General features: G+C 40.2%; 2 protein-coding genes across 2 annotated transcripts; both read right to left on the bottom strand.

The window, feature by feature from the left end:
* Positions 1-2,169: 2,169 nt before the first annotated feature.
* Positions 2,170-6,383, bottom strand: LOC120553559 (extracellular calcium-sensing receptor-like). The gene is made up of 6 exons (XM_039792099.1): positions 6,280-6,383; positions 5,803-6,100; positions 4,869-5,663; positions 4,468-4,695; positions 4,173-4,296; positions 2,170-3,083 (listed from the first exon to the last, which is right to left on the bottom strand). The coding sequence occupies exons 1-6, from the start codon at positions 6,366-6,368 to the stop codon at positions 2,170-2,172; spliced, it is 2,448 nt and encodes an 815-aa protein (XP_039648033.1). The 5' UTR covers positions 6,369-6,383.
* A 3,443-nt stretch (positions 6,384-9,826) lies between these two features.
* LOC120553552 (extracellular calcium-sensing receptor-like) lies at positions 9,827-14,877 on the bottom strand. Its single transcript, XM_039792086.1, has 6 exons — positions 14,774-14,877; positions 14,298-14,595; positions 13,387-14,181; positions 13,026-13,253; positions 12,709-12,832; positions 9,827-10,740 (listed from the first exon to the last, which is right to left on the bottom strand). Exons 1-6 carry the CDS (start codon positions 14,860-14,862, stop codon positions 9,827-9,829), a joined length of 2,448 nt encoding a protein of 815 aa, XP_039648020.1. The 5' UTR covers positions 14,863-14,877.
* Positions 14,878-20,697: the final 5,820 nt, after the last annotated feature.

Here is a 20,697-nt window from a genome sequence, read left to right as displayed (position 1 = left end):
ACTAATAATTAGTAAACATTATTAATTATAATTTCATTGTTTGTTAACAGTAAAATGACTGTTTGCTAACAGTTAAATGACAATTAACTAAAGATTAATTAACAATCAATTTACCATCTATTAATGATGGTTATTATAAAGTGTTACCCATAATTTATCTAGACAAATATGAAAACTATATGAAAAGCTTAATATGTATGCAGATCATATGGATGTATCAACAAATTAAGATTGTTATTGAAATAATTTGCAATTAATCATGATTAATCAGAGCTCATGACTGTAATTAACTTGACTTGAGTCGATTGACAGCACTAATATATATATATATATATATATACAGTACAGGCCAAAAGTTTGGACACACCTTCTCATTCAATGTGTTTCCTTTATTTTCATGACTATTTTACAATGTAGATTCTCAATGAAGGCATCAAAACTATGAATGAACATATGTGGAATTATGTATTTAACAAAAAAGTGTGAAATAACTGAAAACATGTCTTATATTCTAGTTTCTTCAAAGTAGCCACCCTTTGTTTTGCACACTCTTGGCATTCTCTTGATGAGCTTCAAGAGGTAGTCACCTGAAAGGAAGGAGGAGTTCCCAGAGATGCTTAGCACTTGTTGGCCCTTTTGCCTTCACTCTGCGGTCCAGCTCACCCCGAACCATCTCGATTGGGATCAGGTCCGGTGACTGTGGAGGCCAGGTCATCTGGCGCAGCACTCCATCACTCTCCTTCTTGGTCAAATAGCCCTTACACAGCCTGGAGGTGTGTTTGGGGTCATTGTCCTGTTGAAAAATAAATGATGGTCCAACTAAACGCAAACCGGATGGGATGGCATGACACTGCAGAGTGCTGTGGTAGCCATGCTGGTTCAGTATGCCTTCAATTTTGAATAAATCCCCAACAGTGTCACCAGCAAAGCACCCCAACACCATCACACCTACTCCTCCATGCTTCACGGTGGGAAACAGGCACGTAGAATCCATCCGTTCACCTTTTCTGCGTCCCACAAAGACGGTGGTTGGAACCAAAGATCTCAAATTTGGACTCATCAGACCAAAGCACAGATTTTCACCGGTCTAATGTCCATTCCTTGTGTTTCTTGGCCCAAACAATTCTCTTCTGCTTGTTGCCTCTCCTTAGCAGTGGTTTCCTAGCAGCTACTTGACCATGAAGGCCTGATTCGCGCAGTCTCCTCTTAACAGTTGTTCTAGAGATGTGTCTGCTGCTAGAACTCTGTGTGGCATTCATCTGGTCTCTAATCTGAGCTGCTGTTAACTTGCGATTTCTGGGGCTGGTGACTTGTATGAACTTATCCGCAGCAGCATAAGTGACTCTTTGTCTTCCTTTCCTGGGGCGGTCCTCATGTGAGCCAGTGTCGTTGTAGCGCTTGATGGTTTTTGCGACTGCACTTGGAGACACATTCAAAGTTGTCGCAATTTTCCGGACTGACTGACCTTCATTTGTTAAAGTAATGATGGCCACTAATTTCTCTTTACTTAGCTGATTGGTTCTTGCCATAATATGAATTCTAACAGTTGTCCAATAGGGCTGTCGGCTGTGTATCAACCTGACTTCTGCACAACACAACTGATGGTCCCAACCCCATTAATAAGGGAAAAAATTCCACTAATTAACCCTGACAAGGCACACCTGTGAAGTGAAAACCATTTCAGGTGACTACCTCATGAAGCTCATTGAGAGAACACCAAGGGTTTGCAGCGCTATCACAAAAAGCAAAGGGTGGCTACTTTGAGGAATCTAAAATATAAGACATGTTTTCAGTTATTTCACACTTTTTTATTAAGTACATAATTCCATATGTGTTCATTCATAGTTTTGATGCCTTCAGTGAGAATCTACAATGTAAATAGTCATGAAAATAAAGAAAACACATTGAATGAGAAGGTGTGTCCAAACTTTTGGCCTGTACTGTATATATATATATATATATATATATGTATGTTTGATATTATTGTGTTTTACATTATATGAAATGCTGTCATAATATGCCACTTCACAAATGAAATGATATACAGTAGGAAAATTAGTAGCTACAATGCAAGTCTTCAGTAAGATAGATGTCTACATGACATGAAGTGGTTACCAAATGATTAAGTACAATCTATAATGGCATTAGCCACAAAATAGTTATACGTTTTCAGAATGACTTTGGTGCCACCTTCCCCATCATGTTATTTTTTGTATTTTTCTCAGGTTTCAGTAAGATAATATAACATTTTGGAATAAAAATACAAAAGAGCAGTCCAAAACTGGAGGCCAGAATAGCAAATATCTCCACAGCAACACTGAACTTCCCAGGAGAACTGACATACGCTGGGATAAAAGTGATCCACACGGCACAGAATATCAGCATGCTAAAGGTGATAAATTTGGCTTCATTAAAATTATCAGGCAGTTTTCGAGCCAGAAAAGCAAGAATGAAACATAACATGGCCAGAAGTCCTATGTACCCAAGTACAGCCCAAAAACCTACAGCTGAGCCCAGAGCACACTGTAAGATGATTTTGTCCTTGAATTCCTTAAAATTCTTAAATGGAAAAGGAGGAGAAATTGTTAACCAGATGATACATATGATAAATTGTATTAGAGTGAAACCCAGAACACAGAGTTTCTGCTGTGTAGGCCCAAACCATTTCATCACATTACTACCTGGAAGTGTGGCCCTGAAGGCCATTAACACCACTAGAGTTTTCCCCAGAACACAAGAGATACAGAGGACAAAGGTGACGCCGAATGCCGTGTGTCGCAGTTTGCAGGACCACTCAGAGGGCCGGCCTATGAAGGTCAGAGAACACAGGAAACACAGAGTCAAGGAGAAGAGCAGCAGGAAGCTGAGCTCAGAGTTGTTGGCCCTGACAATAGGAGTTTTCCTGTATCTGAAGAAAATGAATGCCACAACAGCAGTGATGCATGTTCCAAATAAGGATGCTGCAGTGAGCAGCGCTCCCATAATCTCTTCATATGATAGAAACTCTGCCTCCTTCTTTACACAAGCATCTCTTCTCTCATTTGACCAGAACTCAGGGTGGCATCGTACACATGTGATAGAATCTGAAAAAATTATATTAAAGCTGTTATTAGACTTGCTCAGTACATTTGTATTTTGTGTTGTCTCAATCTTACATCTTTTCTATGCATGCAAGACCGACAATACCGGATAATAAATGGATAACCATATCATAGCTAAGTGGTATCATCATGAATCATTTAGATCTTATAGTACAACATATAGTATGAATAGGTTTTATTTTTTTATTTTATTTTTTTATTTTTATTTCAAGAAGAATTATATATATATATATATATATATGCATATCAATCAATCAATCAATCAATCAATCAACGTTTTTATTCCAGACTCAAGGTCCATTCAAGAGACAAAGACATGACATACAAAATACCTTAAAAACAAATTAAAACATATACAAAGAAATAAAATCCAGAAGAAACAACAATACCACATTTCTATAAAAGACACTTATACCAGTGTTTCCATAGTGATAATTGGTATCGTATGGCACTAAACCTAGGATTTACAAATAGCATAACAAAGCTATTTCGGGAGACGTTCAGGCGACAAATGAATTTGTAGATGAGACTCTATATAGATGAGACTATGTATATATATATATATATATATATCTTAGAAGGTATCATGCTGCATTTTTCAAATGTCATATTTTTAGTGCTGTTGCACAACTACAATTTCATTCACTCTCAATGGATTTAGTGCAGTTTTAGAGAGAGAGAGAGAGAGTGAGAGAGAGAGAGAGAGAGAGAGAGAGAGAGAGAGAGAGAGAGAGAGAGAGAGATGTCAAACGTTCAGAGGTTAAGATCAAAACTACCTGCATTTTTAGATACCTTTGGGAGCACATACTTTAGACCTTTTTGTTATTTTTAGTGATCTGACCCTTAAATTACCATTTTCTTTTTGCATCAGTCATCATTGCATAATTTGTCTTATTTTAGAAGCATTGATTCATGATGAAATTGTATAGATTTTGTGTTTGCTTTTAAGACTACATATGTACTACATATCAGCCCTGCAGGAACTCCCTTAATGCTTTTAAAATCACATTACAGGACAATTTCTTAAAAACAATGTGAACCTGTACATTTTAAGACTTTTCTTTTCTGTACCTGTAACATTACTTATTTCTCCCTCTGCACATCTTAAACAGTCATAGCAGCAGACAGGTTTTCCTTTCTGGAGAACCTTGCGAGTTCCTGGAGGACATTTCTCACTGCAAACTGACAAAGGCACCTGCATGAAAAAAAAAAAAACATGAACCAGGTTTTGTCTATCAAAGCTGTTCTTTTTGCATGAAAAATAAACATTATGAAACAATAACAAAAAAAAAAAAAAAAAATTATATAATTATAACATTTCAAATAGACTGTAGTCAACAGTTACAGTAATACCATTGTAGCTTACCTGTTGTGAGTTCTGTGCCCAAATTAAAGACTTATTTTGCAGAATCAGCTGTTTGTTTGCAGGTAGAGATGCATCATAAAGACCAACTGTGACAAAATCCGCAATGCCATGTTCTGTTGGCTGCCAGTTTATAATTTCATACTTTGCTGCTGGGTCTCCATTCTCATTAAAGTAAACTTTATCTCCTTCCTTTGTTATGAACTTAATCTTTTTTATATGCTGTAAAATCTATGAAGATATGCATCCATATGTATCATTATCCGATCAATATAATGTAGGTCTATTGGCCCAACAGCATGATAGACTTACAGCATTTTTTATTTTTTTTAAATTAAAACAGTTCTCCTTGTTAATGTGACATACTGTTAAACTATAATTTAAGTATTTGGTTTTCAACTCACCGTAAATGGATCTAGCTGCACCATATTGTTACAGGTTTTGTTACAGCTGAGAATATTATGAAGTGCGTGGGCCACAGCATACACTCCTTTATAGAGATTGTTAAAGATAGGCATGAGCGACATATCAGTGAAGCTGTTTTGCACTCCAGTCAGATCTTCATAGCCAGTACATTCTCTCTGATTCCCTGCTGAAGCTTTTGACTGTTTGAACTTACAGCTAAATAACGTCTCCCAAAACTCTGGAAACATTTCATTACTAGATGAATTGAGTGGCTTCACATCCAAAATGAACTCTCTCATGCCACTGACATATGCTTTGGGGATGGACACGCCTACAGCACCATCCAGAATGTGATGCCTATCCATGGCTGCAATTTGAGAATCAGAGATCCAGCTCTCACTGCCTACCCACTGGTACCCAGTCAGGTTGTGGTTGGACAACTCTTGAATTAGCACATCCATATCCATGTGGTTGAGGAAAGCAACAATCACCTTGGAAGTGGAAGCCTTGATAATGTCAATGATCTTTTGTATTTTGTCTGGTGGATCTGTTCTAAAGAAAGATGCAGAGTACTCCAGACAGATGCCCAGATGCTGGGCAGTTTCTGTGAAAGTGGCCATGCCATTGTTGCCATAATCATCATTTGTTCTAATAGCTCCAACCCAAGTCCAACCAAAGTGCCACACCAACTGGGCCAGAGCTCTGCTCTGGTAGTAATCACTGGGTATTGTTCTGAGAAAGGATGGGTACTTGGTTTTATCACTCAGACAAGCACAAGTAGCAAAGTGGCTGATCTAAAAGGAAAAAAGGAAAATCACCTCAAGATAAAGATGCAAAATATGAAACTTTTAAACAGCAAAGTAAATATTATTTAAAAAACATATTTTTCTATGACCAGCTGGAAGAATCAATTTAAATTCCAATCTTACCCACCATTGGGATATGAAAGGGTCCTATTACAGTAGCTATAGCCATGCAAGGAGAGGAGGAGGTATCTCCCATAATGGCCTGCACTTGTGCAGGTCTGGTACATGGTGCCTCAGTGAGTGCAGATAACACCTCATTACCATTAGTCAAGGCTAGTGCATACCTCACACCTCTGGCAGTGGAGCCACATAAATCATAGATCTTATAGCCCAGAGAGATACCAGGCAGTATTTCTGTGCTGTTATTAATCTCCTCTATGGCAAAGAGCATAGTCTGGGCAAACTGGAATTCTCTGAAATTCAAACTTGATGCAGACAGTTATAAATAGTTGAAATTGCCCATGAAAAAGAAACAATTGCATAGGAAATGAAAGTATTCATTAATAGCCAAAACAGGAATTTTTAAGGAATATTAATTCTTATTTTAAAAGTTTTACCTCCTGTTTAATATTTTATCTGAATAGGTTCATACGGTATAATTTACCTCGTGCATTCCAGTGGCAGGGGTTTTTGCCTGTAGGTGTCATGTCTGGCTTTCCAGCTGCTGTGGAAAGAGAAGATTCCCCCCAACATAATGTCCCCATTCTTAAATAGCTGGGGGTTCTCAGGATCCCCTCTGTTCCTGCACACCGGCTCCTCAGCCTGAGAGAAAGATGCCACCAGCAACAGCTGTAAGAGTGCCCAACCCTGCTCTGGCCATCTCTGTGTGGACGGCATACTGTCTAGAAATAAACCACTGGGTGGCATCACATGTACCGTAATGTAAATCCAAAACTTGCACTGGTATTTGTACATTTTGAAGCAGCATGGGAAACAATAATAGAACAGTGATGTCTCATCTACGTAGAATTACAAGGTGGGGTGAGATGAAGGAGGTGCCCAGATAGCAAAAGGGCTTTGGGTTTAAGCAAACATAGCAGGTATGAAAGCTTCCTCCAGCCTCTCATGGGCTCTGTTGGTCCTTGTGTGTTTCTTTATTATTTTTTTTCCTCTCTAATTCTGGCCGTGTCCCTGCTTATTAAAACAAAGCTATTAAAACTCACCTGGTTGGGAGTCATCCCATGTACAAAGGCTCAGTCCTCACCGCTGCGTGTTTGATTCCAACCTGCAGCCCTTTGCTGCATGTCATTCCCTCTTATTTTTCCCTTTCCTTTCTTAAGCTTTACCCTTTCCTTTATTAAGCTGTCCGGTCAAATAAAGACCTAAAATGTCCAAACAAATAATCTTAAAAAAAAAGGAATTTTAATCTTGAACCTTATCTCCACCAAAATTACAGACCTGAATTCCAATTTTCTTTTAATTTAATCAACGATACCCTCAACACACCTGCGTGTACGTCTTGCCAGCCCCATTCCTGTTCATTCATGTATTCTCATTTCCTTCTATTTGGGCTTGCTACCCGTGCCAGTACGCTTTTGTATCTGAATTTTGTCAAGAAATCACTGAAGTCTTCATATCTGCCTGGGCTATAGCATTTGGGTCCTTCCCTTGTTGCTTGACAGGACAATCTGGCCAAACATGGACTTAGCAAACAGTCACTAACTCTGCCTGCCATTTTCTTGGCATGAGTTTGGAATTACCAAGGAACTTTTCCTAAATGAAGGCCAAGGCTTTTTAACGTCCCTCACTCAGTGGGTTTACACGCACAGCAGTAACCGGGTTATGCCAGTTCTCCCCGTATACAATGGGAAGAATGACGGAGTAACTCTACCTCCGGTACAGTAGGTGGCGATCTGCCAATGCACGACTGGCTTTTTCTGCCGGTTGACCAATGTCAACATTACACCCATCGGCCTCTAAATTAGTAAAATTTAACAACTTAATGTTTCATTAACACAATAGTGTGTAGGAACGCAGTGTTCTCGCCAGACAGCTGACCACTTTTTCGGCAAATTATATCAGTACCGTTAATCAGTGTCAGATGGAATTAGCAAGGTAACTTCGTTAGCTAACTAGCCAATATTAACGTTAGCCAGCGGCCGCAGCAGGGGCTGCTTGGTCCCTCCACTTTTTTGCCGAAACACACTCTGACAGCCCCAGAGATGGACAATCTGTTTAGCTATCTCCTGATGTCTGCTTCTCCCTTGGCGGGGAGTAAAACAGATGGACCGCAGGCTCCATGCAACCGATGGCCTGCTAATTCGGGCATCGCTGTTTTGTTGTATGGTATCATAGCAACGACTATGGCTCACAGTGCTGACGGATTATTTCCAGTTCAGAAATCAACCCCAGGGGAGTGGGGAGGGGCAGTTGAAGCATGCGCAGACGCTTAAACCAATCATAGTCCGGTTATGGTGTATACATGGAGCAATAATCCGCTTACTGAAGGAGTTCTCTACCTCTGTAAACCAGGTTATTTGAACTCCGATTTTAACCGGGGTAAGGCGTTTACATGGCGTTTGCGAAATCGGGGTATTGCCTTAACCCGAATATAATTGTTTTTTTAAACTGCATGTAAATGCACTGACTGCTTCTGGAAACAGTACATTTGTGGCATTTTTCAGAGGGCAGTTTTTTTGCAGTGTTTTTCTCCTGAAACCACCATTCCGGCCTCATCTGCACCTCAGTTAGCTGATCTCCAGCTTTCTCCCCGGGTTGCTAGTTGCTAGGGGGAGGTCGGGGTGGACGGGTGGGTCACAAAACAAAGCGGGGGAGTGGAGTAAGATATCATACGTATCATACGCATAAATGTTTGTCTGATATTGTACAACCTGTTCATGAGAAGGTGTTGGGTAATGTTATTACTTTTATTGGGGCCTAATCCAAATATGTGTATATATATATATATGTACATAATTAAGACAGGAACACCCTCGTCATAGATTTAACCATTTATTGCAACAAATGGAAATACAGTTATAATTGGCGCTGATTGCTCTGCTCTTGACAATGCTCCCTGGACCAGCCAAGCCAACCCAGTCTTACCACAGTTCTTGAAATGGTCATGTAATTTTATCTATTGATTCGTGTACATGGACAGGTTTATCCCATTTTTTGGGACGGTCAGCACAATTTTTTAAACTAATGTATTTCAATGGGAAGCTTCTTTTGTGTTCACAGCCTGATTCTTTCTGCCAGTTGGGCGGCAGCAGAGAAGCTGTATGGCTTTGCTACTATTGGTATTTACTTACTTTTATTTATACCCCATAACTGCTGTTTTATCAACATTTATTCACAAGATCTTATCGTGGTTTATATTTATTTCTTTTTAATATTATTTCTGTCTTATTACCAGTGAAGCTGGATTGCTTTGTTGTTTATTGATATCTTTAAAACTATAACGCTACATAAATCCACATTTATTCACAAGATGTTATCATGTTTCATTTCTTTATTTTAATTATATTATTTTGGTCTTATTACTGTTGAAATAATACAGTATGTATGCTGTAAGACAAACACTTTGCTGAGGGGGCGCAGTCAAAGCCCACTATGCCACAATGCAATGTGGTCATTCATTTCAGAGAATCGGACAGCGATCAGCGGCTCTATAACGCCAGTGTCTCTTCAATGTACTGTACATATTTAATGACTGATTTTGTGACCAGCAACCTTGGGACAAGTTTCTCAGTCTTTTTTCCAATAAGTTGTGCACCTTAGTAATGCAAAGCAAACCTATAATCCGAGACACTCTGAAGAAGTAGATATAGTAATAACTGCTGTATGATAAGCCTATAATATTGTCGCCGGATAGTTGGGTGTGGATTATGCTTCCAATTGAAATACATTAGTTTAAAAAAACTGTCTGACAAAAAAATGGGACACACGTGTCCATATACACAAATCAATAGATTAAATAACCTGACCATTTCACGAACTGCCGTGAGACTGGGATGTATATATATATAATATATGTTTGATAGGATTGTGTTTTACATTAATAATATGCCACTTCACAAACAAGATGATATACAGTGGGGAAATTAGTAGCTATGATACAAGAAGATAGATGTCTTCCTGACAGTCTGGAGTGGTTACCAAATGATTAAGTAAAAACTTAATGGCATTTTACACAAAATTATTTCAAGTTTTCAGAATGACTTTGGTGCTGCCTTCCCCATTATATTATTTTTTGTATTTTTCTCAGGTTTCAGTAAGATAATATAACATTTTGGAATAAATATACAAATGAGCAGTCCAAAAGTAGAGGCCAGAATAGCAAATATCTCCACAGCAACGCTGAACTTCCCAGGAGAACTGACATACGCTGGGATAAAAGTGATCCATACGGCACAGAATATCAGCATGCTAAAGGTGATAAATTTGGCTTCATTAAAATTATCAGGCAGTTTTCGAGCCAGAAAAGCAAGAATGAAACATAACATGGCCAGAAGTCCTATGTACCCAAGTACAGCCCAAAAACCTACAGTTGAGCCCAGAGCACATTCTAAGATGATTTTGTCCTTGAATTCCTTAAAATTCTTAAATGGAAAAGGAGGAGAAATTGTTAACCAGAGGATACATATGATAACTTGTATAAGAGTGAAACCCAGAACAGTGAGTTTCTGCTGTGTAGGCCCAAACCATTTCATCACATTACTACCTGGAAGTGTGGCCCTGAAGGCCATTAACACCACTATAGTTTTCCCCAGAACACAAGAGATACAGAGGACAAAGGTGATGCCGAATGTCGTGTGTCGCAGCATGCAGGACCACTCAGAGGGCCGGCCTATGAAGGTCAGAGAACACAGGAAACACAGAGTCAAGGAGAAGAGCAGCAGGAAGCTGAGCTCAGAGTTGTTGGCCCTGACAATAGGAGTTTTCCTGTATCTGAAGAAAATGAATGCCACAACAGCAGTGATGCATGTTCCAGATAAGGATGCTGCAGTGAGCAGCGCTCCCATAATCTCTTCATATGATAGAAACTCTGCCTCCTTCTTCACACAAGCATCTCTTCTCTCATTTGACCAGAACTCAGGGTGACATCGTACACATGTGGTAGAATCTGAAAAAATTATATTAAAGGTGTTATTAGACTTGCTCAGTACCATTTGTATTTTGTGTTGTCTCAATATTTTCTCTGCATACAAGACTGACAATACCAGATAATAAATGGATAACCATATCATAGCTACATGGTATCATCTTGAATCATCTGGATCTTATAGTACAACATATAGTATGAATAGGTTTTATTCAAATATTTTTGTTTTGTTTTGCTTTAATAAGCATTATATATATTTCTTAAAAGGTATTATGCTGTACAGAGCCCCCCTGGTCCCACTTTGTCAAAATCTCGTGGCCACGTATACGTGTCTATCTGTGGTGTTTTGTTTTGCCTGGCACTGAAGACTCCTCCCAGCGCACCTGAGGCAGATCTCATCAGGAGAGATGCTGGAGGAACACGGAACGCGCTCCAACACACCGGGAGCGCATTGTGATAATGAATGGCTGAGACATAAGGAGGAAAGAGAAGCGGACGCTACAGGAGTGCAGGACGGAGCACAGATAGACGGGCAGGACAGCGGAGCCGGAGCCGGAGCCGGAGGACAGCTGTGGATGTTTGGCGGATCGGCGCGTTGACGTTGTGGTCCGAATGGGAAAAGCAGAGTGGACGTTGCGTGCTGCTGGCCCTCTTCCCCCCTCCCTCAAACAGAAAAGGGTAAAGACTGTAGTCCCTTTCTCTATAGACTGGTTGAAATCAGATTTTCTGTTTTTGCCCAAATCACACTCGCACAACGCCAACGCGCCGATCCTCCAAACATCCATAGCTGTCCTCCGGCTCCGGCTCCGCTGTCCTGCGCGTCTATCTGTGCTCCGTCCCCAACGTTTCTTTTTCGCTCTCTATCCGCTCCTCTTTCCTCCTTGTGTCTCAGCCATTCATTATCAAAATGTGGAGCGCGTTCCGTGTTCCTCCAGCATCTCTCCTGATGAGATCTGCCTCAGGTGCGCTGGGAGGAGTCTTCAGTTCTGTGCCAGGCAAACCAAAACACCACACTATATACAAAATAAAACACCCGAAACACCACACTATATACAACATAAGAAAACTCTGGCTGCCTGGCTTCACTTTGTGACATATATACATGTAAAAAGTATAAATATAGGCTATAAAATATGAAGAAGAATTATAAAGGACTATGGATATGCAGCCTACAAGATTTACATTACTGTATTAACAGAATTGTGATGAACAGTACTAGTAAATAAATAGAAGCAGAGCTGCAGCAAACTATATTGCACACTGAATACTAAAACAGAGAATATTGCACAGAATGTGAAGTATTGCACTACACCACATCTCTACACTATCTTGTGGCCTCGAGATAGTATCTTGAGGCCATGAGATAGTATCTTGATGACACGAGATAGTATCTTGAGGCCAAGAGATAGTATCTTGTGGCCACGAGATAGTATCTTGAGGCCACAAGATAGTTATAAATAATTTTGACAAAGTGGGACCAGGGGGGCTCCGTAATGCTGCATTTTTCAAATGGTATTTTTTTTAGTGCTGTTGCACAACTACAATTTCATTCACTCTCAATGGATTTATTGCAGTTTGAGAGAGAGAGAGAGAGAGAGAGAGAGAGAGAGAGAGAGAGAGAGAGAGAGAAAGATAGAGAGAGAGATCAAACCTTCAAAAGTTGAGATCAAAACTACCTGCATTTTTAGACACCTTTGGGAGAAGGTGAGCACATACTTTAGGCCTTTTTATTATTTTTAGTGATCTGACCCTTAAATTACCATTTTCTTTATTATTCCATGTATCAGTCATCATTGCATCATTTGTCTGATTTTAGAAGCATTAATTCATGATGAAATTATATAGATTTTGTGTTTGCTTTTAAGACTACATACGTACTAAGTATATCAGCCCTGCAAGAACTCCCTTAATGCTTTTAAAATCACATTACAGGACAATTTCTTAAAAACAATGTGAACATGTACATTTTAAGACTTTTCTTGTCTGTACCAGTAACGTTACTTATTTCTCCCTCTGCACATCTTGAACAGTCATAGCAGCAGACAGGTTTTCCTTTCTGGAGAACCTTGCGAGTTCCTGGGAGACATTTCTCACTGCAAACTGACAAAGGCACCTGCATGAAAAAAACAAACCATGAAAGAATGTATGGGCATTCACCTTTACAAGTCTATCAAAGCTGTTCTTTTAGTTTTTAATACATGAAAACTAAACAGTATGATACAATAACAAAAACAAACAAAATTATACAATTATAACATTTCAAATAGACTGTAGTCAACAGTTACAGTAATACCATTGTAGTTTACCTGTTGTGAGTTCTGTGCCCAAATTAAAGACTTATTTTGCAGATTCAGCTGTTTGTCTGCAGGTAAAGATGCATCATAAAGACCAACTGTGACAAAGTCCGCAATGCCATGTTCTGTTGGCTGCCAGTTTATAATTTCATACTTTGCTGCTGGGTCTCCATTCTCATTAAAGTAAACCTCATCTCCTTCATTTGTTATGAACTTAATATTTTTTATGTGCTGTAAAATCTAAGAAGATATGCATCCATATGTATCATTATCTGACCAACATGTTGTAGTGTTTCATTAAATTTAAACAATTATCCTTGTTAATGTGACATACTGTTAAAACTATAATTTAAGTATTTGGTTTTCAACTCACCGTAAATGGATCTAGCTGCACCTTGTTGTTACAGGTTTTGTTACAGCTGAGAATATTATGAAGTGCGTGGGCCACAGCATACACTCCTTTATAGACATTGTTAAAGATAGGCATGAGCGACATATCAGTGAAGCTGTTTTGCACTCCAGTCAGATCTTCATGGCCAGTACATTCTCTCTGATTCCCTGCTGAAGATTTTGACTGTTTGAATTTACAGTTAAATAATGTCTCCCAAAACTCTGGAAACATTTCATTACTAGACGAGTTAAGCAGCTTCACATCCAAAATGAAGTCTCTCATGCCATTGACATGTGCTTTGGGGATGGACAGGCCTACGGCACCATCTAGAATGTGATGCCTATCCATGGCTACAATTTGGGAGTCAAAGATCCAGCCCTCACTGCCTACCCACTGGTACCCAGTCAGGTTGTGGTTGGACAACTCTTGAATTAGCACATCCATATCCACACTGGAGAGGAAAGCGACAATCACCTTGGAAGTGGAAGCATTGAAAATGTCAATGATCTTTTGTATTTTGTCTGGTGGATCTGTTCTAAAGAAAGATACAGTGTACTCCAGACAGATGCCCAGATGCTGGGCAGTTTCTGTAAATATGGCCATTCCATAATTACCATAATCATCATTTGATCTAATAGCTCCAACCCAAGTCCAACCAAAGTGCTTGACCAACTGGGCCAGAGCTCTGCTCTGGTAGTAGTCACTGGGTATTGTTCTGAGAAAGGATGGGTACTTAGTTTTATCACTGAGACAAGCACAAGTAGCAAAGTGGCTGATCTAAAAGGAAAATAGAAAAAATACTCCAAGATAAAGATGCAAAATATGAAATGATTTTAAAGCTTATTTTGCCATGAACAGCTGAAATAATTGATTCCAATTCCAATCTTACCCACCATTGGGATATGAAAGGGTCCGACTACAGTAGCTACAGCCATGCAAGGAGAGGAAGAGCTTTCTCCCATAATGGCCTGCACTTGTGCAGGTCTGGTACATGGTGCCTCGGTGAGTGCAGATAACACCTCATTACCATTAGTCAAGGCCAGTGCAACACTCACACTTCTGGCAGTGGAGCCACAAGCATCATAGATCTTATAGCCCAGAGAGATACCAGGCAGTATTTCTGTGCTGTTATTAATCTCCTCTATGGCAAAGAGCATAGCCTGGGCAAACTGGAATTCTCTGAAATTCAAACTTGATGCAGACAGTTATAATTAGTTGGAATTTGCACATGAAAGAGAAACAATAGCATATTAAATTAATTATTTATATATTATTTGTTGATACCTAAAACAGGGATTTTTAAGGAATATTAATTCTTATTTATCATCATTTATACATTTTAAATCTAAATTAATACGATATAATTTACCTGGTGCATTCCAGTGGCAATGGTTTTTGCCTGTAGGTGTCCTGTCTGGCTTTCCAGCTGGTGTGGAAAGAGAAGATTCCCCCCAACATAATGTCCCCATTCTTAGATAGCTGGGGGTTCTCAGGATCCCCTCTCTGCCTGCACACTGGCTCCTCAGCCTGAGAGAAAGATGCCACCAGCAACAGCTGTAAGAGTGCACAACCCTGCTCTGGCCATCTCTGTGTGGATGGCATACTGTATAAAGCTAAACCACTGGGTGGCATCACATGTACCATAATGTAAATCCAAAACTTGCACTGGTATTTGTACATTTTGAAGCAGCATGGGAAACAATAATAGAACAGTGATGTTTTATCTACGTAGAATTACAAGGTGGGGTGAGATGAAGGAGGTGCCCAGATAGCAAAAGGGTTTTGGGTTTAAGCAAACATAGCAGGTATGAAAGCTTCCTCCAGCCTCTCATGGGCTCTGTTGGTCCTTGTGTGTTTCTTTATTGTTTTTTTTCCTCTAATTCTGGCCGTGTCCCTGCTTATTAAAACAAAGCTATTAAAACTCACCTGGTTGGGAGTCATCCCATGTACAAAGGCTCAGTCCTCACCGCTGCATGTTTGATTCCAACCTGCAGCCCTTTGCTGCATGTCATTCCCTCTTATTTTTCCCTTTCCTTTCTTACAGTCACTAACTCTGCCTGCCATTTTCTTGGCATGAGTTTGGAATTACCAAGGAACTTTTCCTAAATGAAGGCCAAGGCTTTTTAACGTCCCTCACTCAGTGCGTTTACACGCACAGCAGTAACCAGGTTACGCCAGTTCTCCCCGTATACAATGGGAAGAATGACGGAGTAACTCTACCTCCGGTACAGTAGGTGGCGATCTGCCAACGCACGACTGTCTTTTTCTGCCGGTTGACCTATGTCAACACTACACCCATCGGCCTCTCAATTAGTAAAATTTAACAACTTAATTGTTTTTTGCTTTCTTTTTCGGCAAATTATATCAGTACCGTTAATCAGTGTAAGGTGGAATTAGCAGAGTAACTTTGTTAGCTAACTAGCCAATATTAACGTTAGTCAGCGGCCGCAGCAGGGGCTGCTTGGTCCCTCCACTTTTTTGCTGAGACACAACGTTGACAGCCCCGGAGATTCAATTTCAATTCAATTCATTTTTATTTATAGTATCAATTCATAACAAGAGTTATCTCGAGACACTTTACAGATAGAGTAGGTTTAGACCACACTCTATAATTTACAAAGCCCCAACATTTCCAATAATTCCCCCAAGAGCAAGTATTAGCAATGGCTATTGCGACAATGGTGAGGAGAAACTCCCTTTTAGGAAGAAACCTCGGCAGACCCAGACTCTTGGTAGGCGGTGTCTGACGGTGCCGGTTGGGGTTATGATGCACAGTGGCGTAATAATCACAATAAAGATAATGGAACAGTGACTACAATGGTAGTCGTAGTAGTTCATGTCATAGCCGGGCACAGCAGGGTGTTACAGGATGTAACGTGGCACAGCAGAGCATGGGTGACACAGTGGACGCGGCAGGACGCAGCAGGACGTAGCTGGATATTGCAGGGAATCGCAGAGCGTGGGGGGGTGGTGGGAGGGGTGTTGTGTCTGCAGCTATACACCCTGCCCCGCCGGGCTAGGCGTACACTGCAACTCCTCACTCCTTAACTATAAGCTTTATCAAAGAGGAGAGTTTTAAGTGTAATCTTAAATGTGGTGACGGTGTCTGCCCCCCGAACCCAGATTGGGAGCTGGTTCCACAGGAGAGGAGCCTGGTAGCTGAAGGCTCTGGCTCCCATTCTACATTTAGAGACTCTAGGAACGACAAGTAACTCTGCATTCTGGGAGAGCAGTGCTCTAGGGGGACAATAAGGTACTAAGAGCTCCTCAAGATATGAAGATGCTTGACCATTTAGAGCTTTGTAGGTCAGGAGAAGGATTTTAAAGTCAATCCTGGATTTTACAGGAAGCCAATGCAGAGAAGCTAATACAGGAGAAATATGATCTCTTTTCTTAGTTTTTGTCAGAACACGTGCTGCAGCATTCTGTATCAGCTGGAGAGTCTTAAGGGTTTTATTTGAGCATCCTGATAATAGGGAATTACAATAGTCCAGCCTGGAAGTAACGAATGCATGGACTAGTTTTTCAGCATCGTTTTGAGACAGGATGTTCCTAATTTTAGCGATGTTACGAAGGTGAAAAAAAGCTGTTCTAGAGGTTTGTTTTATGAGGGCGTTAAAGGATATATCCTGATGAAAATAGCTCCTAGATTTCTAACAGTAGTGCTGGAGGCAGGGGCAATACCATCCAGAGTAATTATATCTTCGGATAATGAGGTTCGGAGGTGATTAGGGCCCAGCACAACAACTTCAGTTTTGTGTGAGTTTAACATCAGAAAATTGTAGGTCATCCATGATTTTATATCTTTAACGCATACTTGAAGTTTAGCTAACTGACTGGTTTCGTTTGGCTTGATTGATAAGTACAATTGGGTGTCATCCACATAACAGTGAAAGTTAATTGAGTGTTTCCTAATAATATTACCAAGAGGAAGCATATATAAGGAGAATAGAATTGGTCCAAGCACTGAGCCTTGTGGAACGCCATGGCTAACTTTAACGTACCTGGAGGATTTATTGTTAACATTAACAAATTGAGATCGGTCAGAGAAATAGGATTTAAACCAGCTTAGAGCAATTCCTTTAATGCCAGCTAAATGTTCCAATCTCTGTAACAGGATGGTATGGTCAATAGTGTCAAATGCAGCACTAAGATCTAATAAGACAAGTACGGAAACAAGTCCTTTGTCTGCAGCAGTTAGAAGGTCGTTAGTAATTTTCATCAGTGCCGTCTCTGTGCTATGATGCTTTCTAAATCCTTACTGAAAGTCCTCAAATAAGCTATTGCTATGTACAAAATCACATAACTGATTGGCAACTACCTTCTCAAGGATCTTGGAGAGAAAGGGAAGGTTAGATATAGGTCTATAGTTGCCTAAGACCTCAGGATCTAGGGTGGGTTTTTTCAGAAGAGGTTTTATCACAGCTACTTTAAATGACTGCGGTACATAACCTGTTAATAGAGACATATTGATCATATCTAGTAACGAAGTGTTAACCAGGGGTAACGCTTCTTTAAGTAGCCTCGTTGGGATGGGGTCTAAGAGACAGGTGGCTTTACTGAAGAGACCTTTAACATTAATTGTTGAGGGTTTATAGTATAAAAGCAGTTTAAGTATGTCAGGTCTAGTCGTTCTTTCTAGCAGTCTGTCATTTAAAGGTGAACCGTTAGAGGTTGAGGGCAAGAGGTGATGAATAGTATCTCTAATTGTTTTTATTTTATCATTAAAGAAGCTCATGAAGTCATCACTACTCAGAGCTATCGGAATAGAAGGCTCAATAGAGCTGTGGCTATCTTTCAGCCTGGCTACAGTGCTGAAAAGAAACCTTGGGTTGTTCTTATTTTCTTCTATCAGTGATGAATAATAGTCTGATCTTTCTGCCAGTCGGGCGGCAGCAGAGAAGCTGTATGGCTTTGCTACTATTGCCATTTTAAGCCCCATAACTGCTGTTTTATCAACATTTATTCACAAGATCTTATCATGGTTTATATTTATTTCTTTTAATATTATTTCTGTCTTATTACCAGTGAAGCTGGATTGCTTTGTTGTTTATTGATATCTTTAAAACTATAACGCTACATAAATCCACATTTATTCACGAGATGTTATCATGGTTCATGTCTTTATTTAAATCATATTATTCTGGTCTTATTTCTGTTGAAATAATACAGTATGTATGCTGTAAGACAAACACTTTGCTGAGTGGTGCGCAGTCAAAGCCCATATCCCACAATGCAATGCGGTCATTCATTTCAGAGAGTTTGATATGATTGTGTTTTACATTAATAATATGCCGCTTCACAAACAACATGATATACAGTGGGAAAATTAGTAGCTACGAAACAAGAAGATAGATGTCTACCTGACAGTCTGGAGTGGTTACCAAATAAATAAGTAAAAACTTAAAGGGGTGATAGAATGATTAAATAGGGTATTTCACACTGTTCCTTATGGTCTCCTAATGGGGTATGTAACATTGGTTGGGCTGAAAATGGCCTGGTTGATATTTTATTGGCCCTTATTCATCCCTGTGTTTTGGCCCGATTTGTAACAAGAGCTTTTCTTCCAAATATGGTATGTCATGAATATTTAGATGAGCTGCGCGCTGATTGGTTGAGCGAATTGCCATACGCACACATTAGAGATGCGCGCTGATTGGTTGAGCAAATCCCCAATACATACACATTAGAGACGCGCGCTGATTGGTTGAACGAATCCCCAATACACACACATTAGAGAAGCGACAGAATCTCATATTCCAGACACTGCAATGTTTCCTTACCAAATTCACTTCTGAGACTTTTTTATGTGAGAAATCAACTATATAAAGCTCAAATATGGGCCGTTTTACGAAAATTGATGGCTAATTGCAAATTTGGTAAGACTGTGTGTCGGAGTTAAAGATGCAGTAGGTAAGTCTTATAAAACTAACTTTCTGTCATATTTGCTGAAACTGACCCTATATTCCAGTAGAACTACATGAATTATGTAAAATAAAAAAAAACAGCTCCTCTGGCACCTCCTACAGCCTGTAGTGCCATTGGCAAAATTCCACCGCTCCCGGTTGATTTTCTCCAATCAGGGCCACAGGGGGTGTTTATCTGCCTGTAAATCACTGCTCAGGCACGTACACGCATATATAGCGTTCTCCCCTCCCCCAATGCCCGCGCACGAGCTGCAGAAAGGTTTCCCAAAACTCCAGTGAATATTGGAGAGGCTTTTCAGAGGTGGCGTGAGCTGCGGGACTTTAAAGATCTGAAGAACGATGCAGATGTAGCCACATTTCCTCTCGACAGGTAACATAATTACGATGAATGATTTATCTTTCACTTGGTTATTAGTAGTCAAAAGTCCACAAAGCTATGTTGTTGAGGATTATAGTAACGTTTGCACAGTGGTCGGTCTGATATGATGCTGAAATGGCTACTGTTAGTGAGTAAAGTTAACGTTGTGTTAGTGTTTAGTTATTGAACATGTTGTCTGACATGCCTAGGCAGTTCTGTCAAACTCCGTTGTGTGGGAGGGGCTTAGGAGACGGTTTGGGCTGCAGCAGAAAGGGGGGAGGGACTGAGAAGTTGTCGATGTTAAAATTTGTTGGCAAAGTCCTGGATCTTCACAATCTTACCTACTGCAGCTTTAAGCGGCGGTGCTGCTGCCTCGCCGCCCGGCCTACCTTCCTTCACAGACCCTGGCCTGCTGTGAGCTCGATTGAGCTCCGTTACGGCTGGCAGCCCTGACAGAGCTCCAGGGCCTGCAACTCCCCTCTTCCTGCTAGCTAAATGGCCCGTTGTGTGAGAGTTGTGCGGTCAGCGAGCTTGTTACACCAGCAATCTCTTACCACATGTTACACACATGTCACGCCAGTTATACAACATCTAACTAAATGTCTTATAAAGCTAACAACGGTGCCCGATTTCAAGTTAATGAATATTTGTGAAGACTAGGTGTTTCGTCAGCTGCGACTGTCCCTTCAATCCTAGCTGTGTGTAGCTACAAATCACGTATAGATAGCTTCATTTTCGGCGTAATTCGAGTATATTTACAGTTTGAATTTCGTCACGCCACTTATACAACATCTAACTAAATGTCTTATAAAGCTAACAACGGTGTCCGATTTCAAGATAATGAATTTTTGTGAATTCCAGAGGAATTCTAAGAGGAGGCTAGCTAGCTCCATCCAGCCGCAGGCTCTATCACATCCAGCCACAGGCGTGTATTTCACCGATCGCTTATTTAAATAACTCAACACATTATAATTACACACATTATAAGATTAACTGGAACCTGTGGTA

Source organism: Perca fluviatilis, chromosome 2 (genome assembly GCF_010015445.1).
Source record: "Perca fluviatilis chromosome 2, GENO_Pfluv_1.0, whole genome shotgun sequence".
Taxonomy (NCBI): domain Eukaryota; kingdom Metazoa; phylum Chordata; class Actinopteri; order Perciformes; family Percidae; genus Perca; species Perca fluviatilis.
Note: the sequence above shows the minus strand (reverse complement) of the source record. Positions and strands in the feature narration are given on the sequence as shown.